At 45.1% G+C, this 13,314-nt stretch overlaps 1 protein-coding gene across 1 annotated transcript in view; it reads left to right on the top strand.

Annotated features, from left to right (window-relative positions):
- Limk2 (LIM domain kinase 2) overlaps positions 1-13,314 on the top strand; it is a 78,098-nt gene that overhangs the window by 12,560 nt on the left and 52,224 nt on the right. The window contains exon 2 of the mRNA XM_042666244.1: positions 4,717-4,816. Coding sequence (XP_042522178.1) covers positions 4,717-4,816 — 100 coding nt within the window. The remainder of the gene's footprint in view (positions 1-4,716; positions 4,817-13,314) is intronic.

Here is a 13,314-nt window from a genome sequence, read left to right as displayed (position 1 = left end):
GTGGAAGCCAGGTTGCAGTTACAGTCAGTGAGTGGGAAATGAGGAAATGCGAGCAGTGATAGGTAGATAGCTTTCTCATGGGCGTGGCTGTGCAAGGGAGTGAGAAAAATGAGGTTCAGAGTTGTTTTTAAATGGGGAAGACTTGAATGTTTTGTTTTGTTTTGTTTTGCTGGTACTGGGGCTTGAATCAGGGCCTGGGCACTGTCTCTGAGCTTTTCTCCAGTCAGCCTGTCATCTTACCACTTGAGCCACAGCTTCAATTCCAGTTTCTGCTAGTTAGTTGGAGTTAAGAGTCTCATGAACTTACCTGCCCAGGCTGTCTTCGAACTGTGATTTCCAAATCTCAGCCTACTGAGTAGCGAGGATTATAGGCCTGAGCACTGGTGCCCAGCGTGAGCTTATTTAAATGGTAATGAAGAGGAGCCAAGGCAGGGGTACAGGTAGAGAAATACTGAAATTGGGCATCTTCCAAGAGATGGGATAGGATGGAATCCAGAATGGGAGGGGCCATACTTAAAAGAGCCCATGCTCTGTAGACACTGGAGAGTCTTGACTTCTGGGCTGGGAGTCTGGGTGAGCCAACTAAGATTGTCCTACAGACTGAGAAAAGGAGCCTAAGACCTGAATTAGGACCAGAGTGAAGGAGAGAAGCCTACTACAGAGACACTTAGTGTGTATCAGGGAGCTGGGGAGAGGTAGAAAGGGTCCTTGATTTTTGTGTCCTTCATGCTTGAATTTCAAAAATATGATTATATTGCTATTATTAAGGTGTCATACAGAGAGATTACCATTTGTTGATTGAATTTTTGATGTTTCTCTAGACTGGAGAAAACAGGCTCTCAGAGGATGTGGCAATTACAGGTTTTCTCAAATAGCTTCACAGTGGAAAGTCCTGATCCTTTCAAATTCTGGAAATGGCCAGAAGTAATTCAGAGCCAAGATGTTATATTGTGGAGAAAAAGTGGGTGGTCAGGTTAAACACTATTCTTCGTGGGTTAAAAAGTAAAAAACAAGGAACAAAGTGTTGGCTCTAAAATAATGAGATTTGTTAGGGTTGTGGCAGGACAGCTCATAAACTAACACTGATAGTTTTTCCATGTAAGGAAGCCAACAATGTTTCAAGCAGGTATTTCAGAATTTGGAAGCTTCACGTCTGTGTTCATTAAAAACCTTTTCACTGGGGTTGAGGGTGTGGCTCTGTGGTAGAATGCTTGCCTAACATACCTGAAACCCTAGATCTGATCACCAGCAATACACACACACACATATTCATTGTCTTATTCAGTGTGTAACCTGACCTGGGCCTGGTTTGAATGAGACTTACCTTCACCTTGGAGTTTTGTAGAGTGATGGTATGTTCTTTGACCCTTGACATTCTGCCCTCCAAAAGGCAGAGAGGTCCCTCTTGAGAGCAAGAATTTTATTTTTTTAAATTCTATTTTTTGGTACCAGTCCTGGGGCTTGAACTCAGAGCCTGGGTGCTGTCCCTGAGCTCTTTTGCTCAAAGCTAACATTCTTACCATTTGAGCCATAGCTCCACTTCCAGCAGTTTTGCTGATTAATTGGAGGCAAGAGTCTTACGGGCTTTTCTGCTTGAGCTGGCTTTGAACTGCAGTCCTCAGATCTCAGCCTTCTGGGTAGCTAGGATTATAGGCTTGAACCACCAGTGACTGGCAAGAGTAAGAATTTTAGATCCAGGAAGAATGATTGATGAGCTATAGAAGTTTTATTTCTAGGGGAGTAGTGGAGTCCAGCAGATTTTAAATTCTGTTGGCTCCTTTAATTCTCCTCTGGCATCTGAGAGCAGCTGTCTGTGCACTGGCCGTCTCAAATGGTACAGAGCTATCTTGAAGTGCCCGGAGCCATGCTTTGTCTATTCATGGCTCCTGTGGCTGTGAAACAGGGTTCAGTGACTGTCACTGTGCCTGTAGCAGTCTGGAGTTACCCAGAGAGAACAAAGCTGCATACACAGCATACAAGGGTGTCTTATAACCATCTTTCTAGGGCTGAGTCAGGTACCACAGCTTGATTTCAGCTGCCCTCTTTATTTCAATAAGTAGGCATTAGAGCGACACCAAAAATGTTTGGGGTGTTTTGTTTTGTTTGGGGCAGGGGGCGGAGGGAGGAGGACTTGCACCAGTCCTATGCTTTTGTCGATAGCTGAGCTCAGTTCACACAGACCCTGAGCATCTTTTCTCAGCCTTTGATAAATCTTCCCCATCTTTCAAGGTTCAGCTCAAGTGTTCACATCTTCTACGGAGGGATGAGCAGGAGTTCCCATGGGGGAATGGAAAGAGCTGAGGTTTTCATGAGCCAAACCTCAATGTGAATGTTCCATCAGCCACTTAATTTGTCTTGTACACACCCCGGGTCCCAAGCGTCAGTTCTTACTCCATTAAATAAGTATGGTATTGTGGTCACAAATAAGTTGTTTGTGATAGCAACCAGTACAGTTCTTGGCATGCTTTTATACCCATAACCTGACTTCCAATGAACTAGATATTTTAAAGTACTTTTACCTCTGAAATAATATACAAGTGAAAAAATTACACTATGGGCCAGGTGCTGGTGGCTCACACCTGTAATCGGAGCGACCCAGGAGGCTGAGATCTGAGGATCACAGTTCAAAGCCAGCCCAGGCAGGAAAGTCCATGAGATTCTTATCTCCAATTAACCACAGCTCCACAGTGGAGCTGTGGCTCAAAGTGGAAAAGTGCTACCCTGAAGTGAAAAGAGCTCAGGGACAACGCTCAGAATCTGAGTTCAAATCCTGTGACTGACCAAAAAAATAAAATTACAGTATGCCAGGTGCCAGTGGCTAATACCTGTAGTCCTAGCCACCCAGAAGACTGAGATCTGAGGATCAAGGTTCAAAGCCAGCCTGGGCAGGAAAGTCCTTGAGATTCTTATCTCCAATTACCTACCAAAAATCAAGCTGAAAGTGGAGCTGTGACTCAAGTGGTAAAGTGCCAGCCTTAAAGCTAAAAAGCTTAAGGACATTAGCCCATACCAACACACACATACATATACACATGCACACGCACCTGCACTCATGTACGCATGCGTTACAATATAGAAAAGCAGTTTTGGTTTTTTTCCAGGAGATTGGCTGCTGAAAGAGCAGAGGTGATGTTATCTAGCCATTTGCACTGTAGAACACAGTGAGAAGGGGACTAATAATGTTGGTTGAATGAAGAGCTAGATGATGAGAAATCTGAGAAATAGTAAAAGGCAAAAACATGTTTAACTCAAAAGAGAAACTTCTGATATTAGCTGGGGACACAGGAAGGGCTGACACAGAAATGAGGGAGACTTTCTTCATCTGCTCAGAACTCCAGCATGGGCTGGGAATGTGGCTCAGTAGTAGAGTGCTTGTCTAGCATGCATGAAGCCCTGGGTTCAGTTCCTCAGTACCACATATACAGAGAAAGCCAGAAATGGCACTGTGGCTCAAGTGGTAGGGTGCTAGCCTTGAGCAAAAGAAGCTCAGGGACAGTGTTCAGGCCCTGTTCAAACCCTATGACTGCCAAAAAAGAACTACAAAGAAAAGGTAAAAGTTGTATGAAAACGGTGTTTTGTTTCTTTGAGGCAGGTTCCTTTTTTTTTTTTTTTTAAACAGTGGAAACGGGTTATACTGTGGGGGGATGAACATACAAAGAAACAAAAAATCACATGGTACATTATAAATACGTTTGAAACAATAGCAAGAAAGAAAACACAACTTGTGTCCCTATCTTGGGGTTCATTTTGAGTCTGGTTCTTTTATGTAAACCTAGGTTATCCTCAAACTCATGATCCTCTGCCTTGGCCTCTCAAGTGCTGGTATTACTGACACTACCATTCTTGGCCAGAAAGGCTGGTCTTGTTTCAGTAGTACAATAGACACAGCTGTTTGTTATTATTATTGTTATTATTATTGTTATAGTGGGTCATGGAGCTTGGACTCTGGGCCTAGGCACTGTCCCTAAGCTCTTCAGCTCAAGGCTGGTGCTCTCTACCACTTGAGCCACAGATCCACTTTTGGTTTTCTGGTGGTTTATTGGAGATAAGAGAGTCATACAGGCTTTCCTGCCTGGGAATCACAATCCTCAGATCTCAGCCTCCTGAGTAGCTAGGATCATAGGTGTGAGCTACTGACGCCCAGCTTATTTTATTTTTTTCTGGTACTAGGTTTGCATTCAGGGCCTTGTACATGTTAGACAGGCATTCTACCACTCTCCCAGCCCTGCTTTGTTGTTGTTGTTTTTAAATAAATTGAAACATTTTTTCCCGGTTATGGGGCTTGAACTCTGGGCCTGAACACTGTCCCTCAGCTCTTCAGCTCAAGGTTAGTACTCTACCCCTTGAGCCACTGTGCCACTTCTGGTTTTCTGAGTGGTTTATTGGCGATAAGAGTTTCATGGACTCTTCTGCCCAGGCTGACTTCTTGAACCATGATCCTCTGATCTCAGCCTCCTGAGTAGCTAGGATTACAGGCATGAGCCACCAACACCCAGCAAAGTGAAACTTCTGAGGCTGTAAGTTCTCTGTGTCTCTAAAGATAGACTTAAGTACTTTCTAGAGATCTTGTCAAAAGGGACATGTCATTGAGTGGAGCCGTGGCCTAACTCTTTCAACAGGAGATTGTGTTGACTCAGTCTTATTCTTCATGGTCAAATCCCTTCCCTCTGCTCCCTGCTACCTCAGGCCTCTAACCCGTCTTGTTGTTGTGTGCAGGTGAAGAGGCCTGGAGGTGTCCAGGCTGTGGTGACCACGTCGCTCCTAGTCAGAGGTGGTATAGGACAGTCAATGAAGCCTGGCATAGCTCCTGTTTCCGGTAAGTGAATCTGCCCTCCTCTCTTTACCTGTGTACTACTGGCTTCAGACGATCTTGAAACAATTTTCATATTCTGAAAAACAGAGAAACAAGCTTCTGACTTAAATGTCAAATTTGAGTGGGGGGGACGAGCGGGGGGACACAGTGAGAGAAGTGTTCCAAGGAAGAAGAACTCCAAAACCAGGTTGAAGTAGAAGAATCACTACCCTGCCAAGTACTGCAGGTATGGGGAGCCCTTTCCAAGGTTTCCCCCATCACCTTCCCTTGATACAGATGAGGAAACTGAGACCCGGAGTCACTTCCATGTATGCACTACTGCTTATATTAATGCTCAAGGGTTGTTTTTAATGTAGTGGGCAATACTGGATACCTCCCTATGTGCCTTTTTCTTTTCTTTTTGTGCCAGTCCTGGGGCTTGAACTCGGCCTGGATGCTATCCCTGAGCTTTTGTGCTCAAAGCTAATGCTCTACCATTGGAGTCACAACTCCACCTCTGTCTTTTTTGGTAGTTAATTGTATGTAAGAGTCTCACAGACTTTCCTGCCTGGGCTAGTTCAGACTGCACCCCTCAGATCTCAGCCTTCTGAGTAGTTAGGATTCCAGGTGTGAGCCACCAGCCCTGCCTTTTTTTTTTTAAATGCCAGTACCAGGGCTTGAACATGGGACCTCTTGTTCTTTCTTGGCTTTTTTCACTCAGAGCTCATGCTCTACTGCTTGAGCCATGCCTTCAGTCCAGCTTTTTGCTAGTTCTTTTGGAGATGGAAGTTATAAACTTTCTGCCTTGCCTGGGTTGACTTCAAACTGAGATCCTCTGGAGCTCAGCCTTCTGAATAATTTAGATTATAGGCACAAGCTACCAGCACTCAGCTAGAATCCTGTTTTTTGTTTTTTGTTTTTTTTGGGGGGGCGGGTATCCGGCCGTGGGGTCTGAACTCTGGGCCTGGGCACTGTCCCTCAGCTCTTCAGCTCAAGGCTAACGCTCTACCACTTGAGCCACAGCACTACTTCCGGCTTTTTTCTGCTTATGTGGTGCTGAGGAATCGAACCCGGGGCCTCATGCATGCGAGGCAAGCACTCTACCACTGAGCCAACTTCCCAGCCCGAGAATCCTGTTTTTTAAATTAACTTTACTATAGCTCAGATTATTGTATAGAAGTATCTCAATTTCTTGAAACAGATTTAAAATGTTACAATTGGCTCATTCTCCTTATTTTGGACTATTAATAGTCTATTGCATAGACTTGTTGAGATTGATTTGAATGATATATGCAAAGCACGCTGTACATGGTAGGCACCCACCAAATGGGTCTTCCTTTCCCTGTTCTGTTGGAATCCTCAAAGGCGGGTGCTTGTTTTTGTCTTCCCCAGAACCTAAAAGACTGCCCAGCCCACAGGCATTCCACATTGGCAGAATGCTCTTCATTCTGCCTACTGGGGAAGCTGAGTGGGCATGTCTGGCCCCCAGGGTCTGAATGGGTGGGACTACAGTGGTGTCCTGAGAATAAGTGAGACTGTAAAAAGGCCCCCAGGGCTGTAGATTCCAGCTCCCACGCACAGCTCTTGTCGTAAAGCATCCCCTGTGCTGATATCAAATAATTGAGGTGACCTTTAAGTACTTGGCCTCCCCTTGGGAGCTAGGGGGCAGAGGGCAGAGGAGGAGCCTGGAAAGATCTGGCTTCTAAAATTACTGGAGGCTAGGAATGTGGCTCAGTGGTAGAGTACTTGCCTAGCATGTATGAAGCCCTGGCTTCGATTTTCTCAGTACCAGATAAACAAAAAAAGCCAGAAGTGGCTCTGTGGCTCAAGTAGTAGAGTTCCAGCCTTGAGCAAAAGAAGCTCAGGGACAGTGCCCAGGCCCCAAGTTCAAGCTCCAGGATTGGCAAAAAAGAATTTTAATTAAATGAAAGAGCTGGAGAGGAATCAGCATTCCCATGCTCTCTTAACTTTAACTCGGAGCTGTCATCTTCTCTGTGGTTCTGATTTGCCTTCATTCCCCCTCCTCTCACTCCTGGGGAAGTCACTTGGACTTTTTCTGTGCTATTTAGTATGACAGGAACAGAGTGTCAGAGTCCTAAGGGACCTTCTGGAGAAAGCCTTTGGTTTGCCCTTTCATTTTAGAGCTGAGGTTGACAAAGCAGTAAAACTGACTGAGTTCCAGGAATGGGTCTTGCCTTGTCATCTTACTCTCATGGTCCAATTTGCTCCTGCCATTTGCCTATTGGTGCAATTACTTTCTGTCCAAAATGAGCAGGACAGAGTAGAACAAGCTTATCCTTCGAATTTCTGGATTCTTCCCAAGCTAAGGAATTTCAGAACTAGAAGGGACTACTTATCTGTATGATATAACCCATTCACATTATAAATAAGAGGATTGCTTGGGTCACTCAGACTGTGGGTGACAAAGTTGGCCTTAACACAGGTTCTGGATCATTTATAGGTTGAGTCAGATGTTAGCCTCTGAGAGGTTGTGTGTGTGTGTGTGTGTGTGTGTGTGTGTGTGTGTGTGTGTGTGAATGAATGTGAGAGAGAAAGAGGGAGACAGACAGAGAAAGAGAAAGACAAACATAGAGAGACACAGAGAGATACAAATGCATGGACATAAGAAAAAAAGGCCAAATGCTGGTGGCTCAAACCTGTGATCCTAGCTAATCAGAAGGCTGAGGTCTGAGGATCAGATTGAAGCCAAACCAGGCAGGAGAAAGTCTGTGAGACTCTTTATCTCTAATTAAGCAGCAAAAAGCTAGCCTGTATAAAAAAGCTGAAGTATAGAACACAGGCCTCAAGTTCAAGCCCCAATACACACACACACACACACACACACACACACACACACACGCACGCACGCACGCACGCACGCACACATTACTCAAGACATAAGGGCACTTATAATCCCAGAGGCTAGAAGGATCATGAGTTTAAGACCAGCCTGGACTGGGCAAGAAATAAAAGGAAAGAAGTAAGTTGTGTTAGCATGGTGAGTATAAGTGGTAGAATGAGGGTGTCTGGTTTTAACTCCTGACCTTGCATCTTATTACCTGACCTTATGTGACTTCCCTGAGCTCCAGACACTACGTTTGTAAAATGAGGATACGAATATCACTCATCTTACATACTCTTTAGGAATAAGTCAATCATGATGCCCTAAATAAAGTGCCTAGCAGATGACTCGCCACTTCAAAAAAAAAAACCTTGATAATAATGATCAGCTGTCACTTTATATTGTTTCATATGTATCTGTTTACATTTATTTCTCTTATTACACAGTCATTGCTCATCTGGTATTAAGGGCAATTTTGAACTATTTTGGCACAGTTAAACCAAAGATCGTGCCTGAGGGGAAGGTGGAGCATCTAGGTTTTATCTCCTGGCTATAGCTTCATGTTGAGGACAGAGACTAGAATCCAGCTCTTTAGAGTGTCTTCCAACTCCTGAACTTTCCCATGGTAAATTCAGATTAGATGACATGGCTCCCTCCAGTGGAGCTCGCTAATTTGCCCTGGGGAGAATGGCTGTCTTTTGGAGCCAATTGGACTTCTGCCCAAATTGGAGGAAGATGTTCAGGGCTGGGAAAGAACTGTGTTTGTTCAAAGCCAGAGGTAACTTGGGTTATAGGGCATGAGCCTGAGTGATTTTTTAAGATCTCTTCCAGTCCAGCTTGTCTGTGATGCTAATAAAGTTACTTAGATGTGTGGGTGTAGGCCTTCTGGAAGTCGGACTTTCCCTTCTGAGCTGTTTGCAAAGAAATTCAGACTCCATGGCTCCCTTCCAGCCTTCTCTTACCCAGCTGAACTACAGTTACCATGAAGGAAATGACTTTTCTTCTTCCCTTCCCCTAACACCTTTGTTTTCCTAGTGGCAGGGTGGGGCTGGGTTTGGAATGGAGACCTTGCTGGGGTCTGGCCCAACGCTCCCCCCATTCTTCTCCCCTACTCTGCAGTCACATCCGTGATTTTGCCTCTGATAGCATTCCACAAGAATCTCAGGTCTCCAAGATAATAGGAAATCTTCTTATGGCTTTAAGGCTGGGACTTGGGACTGTGTGCATAGAAGCCAGCAGACAACCCTCCTGAAACTAGCCCTGTTTATAATTGTGCTGCTGCAGTGGGGCACTTTGCCAGAATCCTTCCGAACTGGACACATGGGTAGCCAGTCCTGCTTCCTCTCCCCTATCTTCCCACCAGGCCTATTTAAACTCTGAGTCCCTCTGGCCTTGCTTCAAACAATGCCATTGGTTTTAGATCTGGAATCATGCTCTCTGAAGTTCTCTGGACCTGGCTCCCTGTCTTACTGGGGAGGACAGGAGAGCAATCAGAGTTCATGACATCTGTAGCTAAGGTTGAAATGTAGAGCTTTCCTGACTGCTTGATTGAGTTTTGGTTGTTGCTGTGGATATGGTGTTGGAGATGGAAGCTGGGCCTTTATGTAAGTACTCTACCACTGAACTATATATCCTTGACCATTTTTCAGGTTTTTGTTTTTGTTTTGTCAGTCATAGGGCTTGAACTCTGGGCCTGAACACTGTCCCTTAGTCCTTCAGCTCAAGGCTAGTGCTCTACCACTTGAGCCACTGAACCACTTCCAGTTTTCTGAGTGGTTTATTGGAGATAAAAGTCTCACAGACGGGGGGGGGGGGGGGGGGGGGGGGGGGGGGGGGTGCGCGGGGGGGGGGGGGGGAGGCTGGGAAGGGATGTGAAGGGTAAACAAAGGAGGAGGCTGCAATGCTTGATAAGAAATGTACTCATTATCTTGCCCATGTAATTGTAACCCCTCTGTACAGTATGTTCACAATAAAAAAAAAAAAAAGTCTCACAGACTTTCCTGCCCAGGCTGGATTTGAACCCTGATTCTCAGATCTCAGCCTCCTGAGTAGCTAGGATTATAGGCATGAGCCACCAGCACCCAGCTAGGTTTTTTGTTTTGTTTTGTTTTGATTTTTTGTCAGTCATAGGGCCTGAACTCTAGGCCTGGGCGTTGTCCTTCAGCTCTTCACCTCAAGGCTAGTGCTCTACCACTTGAGCCACAGTGCCACTTCCAGCTTTTTCTGTTATGTGGCCCTAAGGAATTAAACTAGGACTTCATGGATGCAAGACAAGCACTCTACCACTGAGCCACCTTCCCATCCCTTTGTTCGCCCCCATATCTCCGTTTTGTTTTTAATTGATACATAAAACAGAGTACTCTATGACATTTCAGTACATGTATACAGTGTGTAATGTTCAAATCAATCTCTTCAAACCTTTTTTCATTTCTTTGAGGTGAAAACATTTGAAGTTCTTTCAGAAGAAAGAACATCCTGAAAATATGCAGTATTATCATCACCTGCAGCCACCCAAAAGTATCAGTTCAGTCCCTTGTTTTGTTTTTGTTGTTGATTATGGAGCTTGCTCCAGGCCTGGGCACTGTCCCTCAGCTCTTCAGCTCAAGGCTAGTGCTTTACCACTTGAGCCACAGTACCATTTCCAGTTTTCGGGTCATTTATTGGAGATAAGAGTCTCATGGGGGCTGGGAAGGTGGCTCAGTGGTAGAGTGCTTACCTTGCATGCATGAGGCCCTGGGTTCGATTACTCAGCACCACAATAAGCAAAAAGAAAAAAGCCAGAAGTGGCGCTGTGGCTCAAGTGGTAGAGCGCTAGCCTTGAGCTGAAGAGCTGAGGGACAGCACCCAGGCCCAGAGTTCAGGCCCCATGACCGGACCCAAAAAAAAAAGTCTCACGGCCTTTCCTGCCTGGGCCGGCTTTGAACTGTGATCCTCAGATCTCAGCCTCCTGAATGGCTAGGACCATAGGCATGAGCCACCAGCGCCTGGCCTTTTCAGGTCTTTTGTTGTTTGTTTTTTGCCAATCCTGGGGCTTGAGTCTGGGCCTGGGCACTGTCCCTGAGCTTCTTTTGCTCAAGGCTAATGCTCTACCACTTGAGCCACAGCACCACTTCTGGTTTTTTCTGAGTAGTTGATTGGAGATAAGACTCTCGAGACTTTCCTGCCTGTCCAGGCTGACTATGAACTATAGTCCTCATATCTCAGCCTCCTGAGTAGCTAGACAGTTTTGTTTGTGTTTTGGTTTTTTATTGTTATTTTTTGTTGTTTTTGTTTTTGGTCAGTCTTGGGGCCTGAACTCTGGGCCTGGAGCTCTTCAGCTCAAGGCTAGCGCTCTACCACTGAGCCACAGTGCCACTTCCAGCTTTTTCTGTTTATGTGGTGCTGAGGAATCGAACTAGGGCCTCATGCATGCAAGGCAAGCATTCTAATACTGAGCCATCTTCCCAGCCCTCAGTTTTGTTTTAAGATAGGGTTTCAGTATGTTTCCCAGGCTAGCCTCAAACTTGGGAATTCTTATGCCTCAGTCTCCTAAGTAGCTGGGATTATAGGCATACCACACTATGCCTCGCACTTGGCACATTTTTTTGATGATCATTCCTGCGCCATCATCACAGGTGTTTGAACTAGGAGGAAAGATCCGAGGAAGAGGAAGAAGTTGCTCTTGTCTTTGTTGACCCTAACTTTGGTCACATTGCCAGATCTCATTCCCGTGAGCATTGGCCAATTTAAGGCTCGTGTAAACTTTCAGACCTCCTTTCTCAGAACCAGAAACACAGACTATTTGAGCTTTCTCTTGTGAGATATAATTGATTATGCCTGTGGTCTGTAAAGGGGTAGTGCCCACAGAAGACTGGTCATTTCACCAAGTGATAGACCATTTCCACTCAATTTGTGAAAACGGATGAAGAACAGGCAGATGTAGCAGCAGTATGTTATAATGGCCAGCTGACAGCAGGGTACATTCATTCTGATGCTTTTTGAAGCCACATTCAGGTTGCCTTCCTCTCACTGATAGAATCAGAATTACAGTAATAGCAATTTACTGAGTGCCACACCATGTCCTTATTAGCATTTTGTATGGCTTATCTCATTTAACCCTTCCGACATCCCAGTAAATGTAGTACTCATCTTACCTATTTTAAAGATCAGACACTTGAGCCGTGTGTGGTGGCACACACCTGTAATCCTAGCACTCAGGAGGCGCAGACAGAAGGTTGTCACCAGCCTGGTGGTCTAATAGCAAGTTTGAAGACAGCTTGGGCTACATAGTCATACCCTGTCTCAAAATATAAACAAACAAACAATAAAGGAAAGTTACTTTCTTCAAGTCAGAGCTAGTTAAGAACATATCTGGGATTTGAACTCATGCATTTTGCCTCCTTCTTTTCAAGAGTCTTAGCATTCCTGAATATGAGCATGCCCTTTAACCTCAGGCTCAGTTTCCTCTTCTATAAAAAAGGGTGAAAACCCTCAGCCTGTCTGCCACATGCTGATATAACCTCAGGTAACAGTGATAAACTTTCTAAAGTGCTGGTGGAAAGTGCTGGTGGATTTTTCTGGGTCTCTAGTGGTAGGTGATGCAACACTGCCATCTGCTGTTGAGCTGTGGGCACTGCTGCTACATTTATTGGCTACATTTTGATTCAGGCTATGACCTTCTCCGGAAACTGCTTGTTTGTCCAATTTATCTCAAAGGAAACAACCAGCCAGTAGATCATTGTAGTTGCCTGGAGCCTGCTTGACCGAGGAAGGAAGGACAGGCACCTGGATCTTCCCTTTGTCCTCACAAGAAATTCCCGCTTAAACATAGCGTGGGACTCTTCTGTTGTAGTAGCAGCACATGACCTTCAAGGTCCATTAATTCTGCTCCCCCAGAGAAACCCTGCAGTTACTGTCCTGAAGAAAGTATAGAGGTGGAGAGAGCTGGATCATTGACATTAAGCATTATATTAAAAACTTTACTTACTGATTTAACCCTCAAAAATGTCCTGTAACTTTACACAAAGCAGGAAGGTCTAGAAGGTAGAGTAGTGTGTATGTGTTGTATGCATATATGTCAGCTAGGAACTGAATCATGCTAAGCACATACTCTACTACTGAGATGTACCTCCACCTCACCCAGCTGACTTTGGCTCCCAAATTCTTTTTCCCTTCTCCCACTGAACTCCCATGAAAGAACAGTAAATTTAAAGTCAGAATACCTGATTTTTGACTGAGCCAAGCTAGCTATATGTGTTGGCAAGTTCTTGAGCCCCATGGAGCTATCTCTCTCTCTCTCTTTCTCTCTTTCTCTACCTCCCTCTCTTCCCTCCCCCCTCTCCCTCTTCTCTTCTCTCTTCCCCCTCTCTCTCCTCTCTTCAGCTGGTACTCTACCACTTGAGCCACGCCTTCACTTTCAACTGGTTCATTGGAGATTATAGGTGTGAGCCACTACTACCCAGCTTACTTTCCTGTCTTGAGTATCAGATAGATCCTTATAATGCCAAATCCAAAATGTTCCACAGTCAGGCACCAATAGCTCATGCCTGAAATCCTAGCTACTCTGGAGGCTGAGATCTGAGGATCATGGTTCAAAGCCAGCCTAGGCAGGAAGGTCCACGAGACTCTTATCTCCAATAAACTACTTAGAAAAAGACAGAAGTGGTATAAAATGTTCCACAATCTGAGTACCAGCATGATG

The sequence above is a fragment of the Dipodomys spectabilis genome, unplaced genomic scaffold (assembly GCF_019054845.1).
Source record: "Dipodomys spectabilis isolate Male_0828 unplaced genomic scaffold, ASM1905484v1 ptg000363l, whole genome shotgun sequence".
Classification (NCBI taxonomy): Eukaryota; Metazoa; Chordata; class Mammalia; order Rodentia; family Heteromyidae; genus Dipodomys; species Dipodomys spectabilis.
Note: the sequence above shows the minus strand (reverse complement) of the source record. Positions and strands in the feature narration are given on the sequence as shown.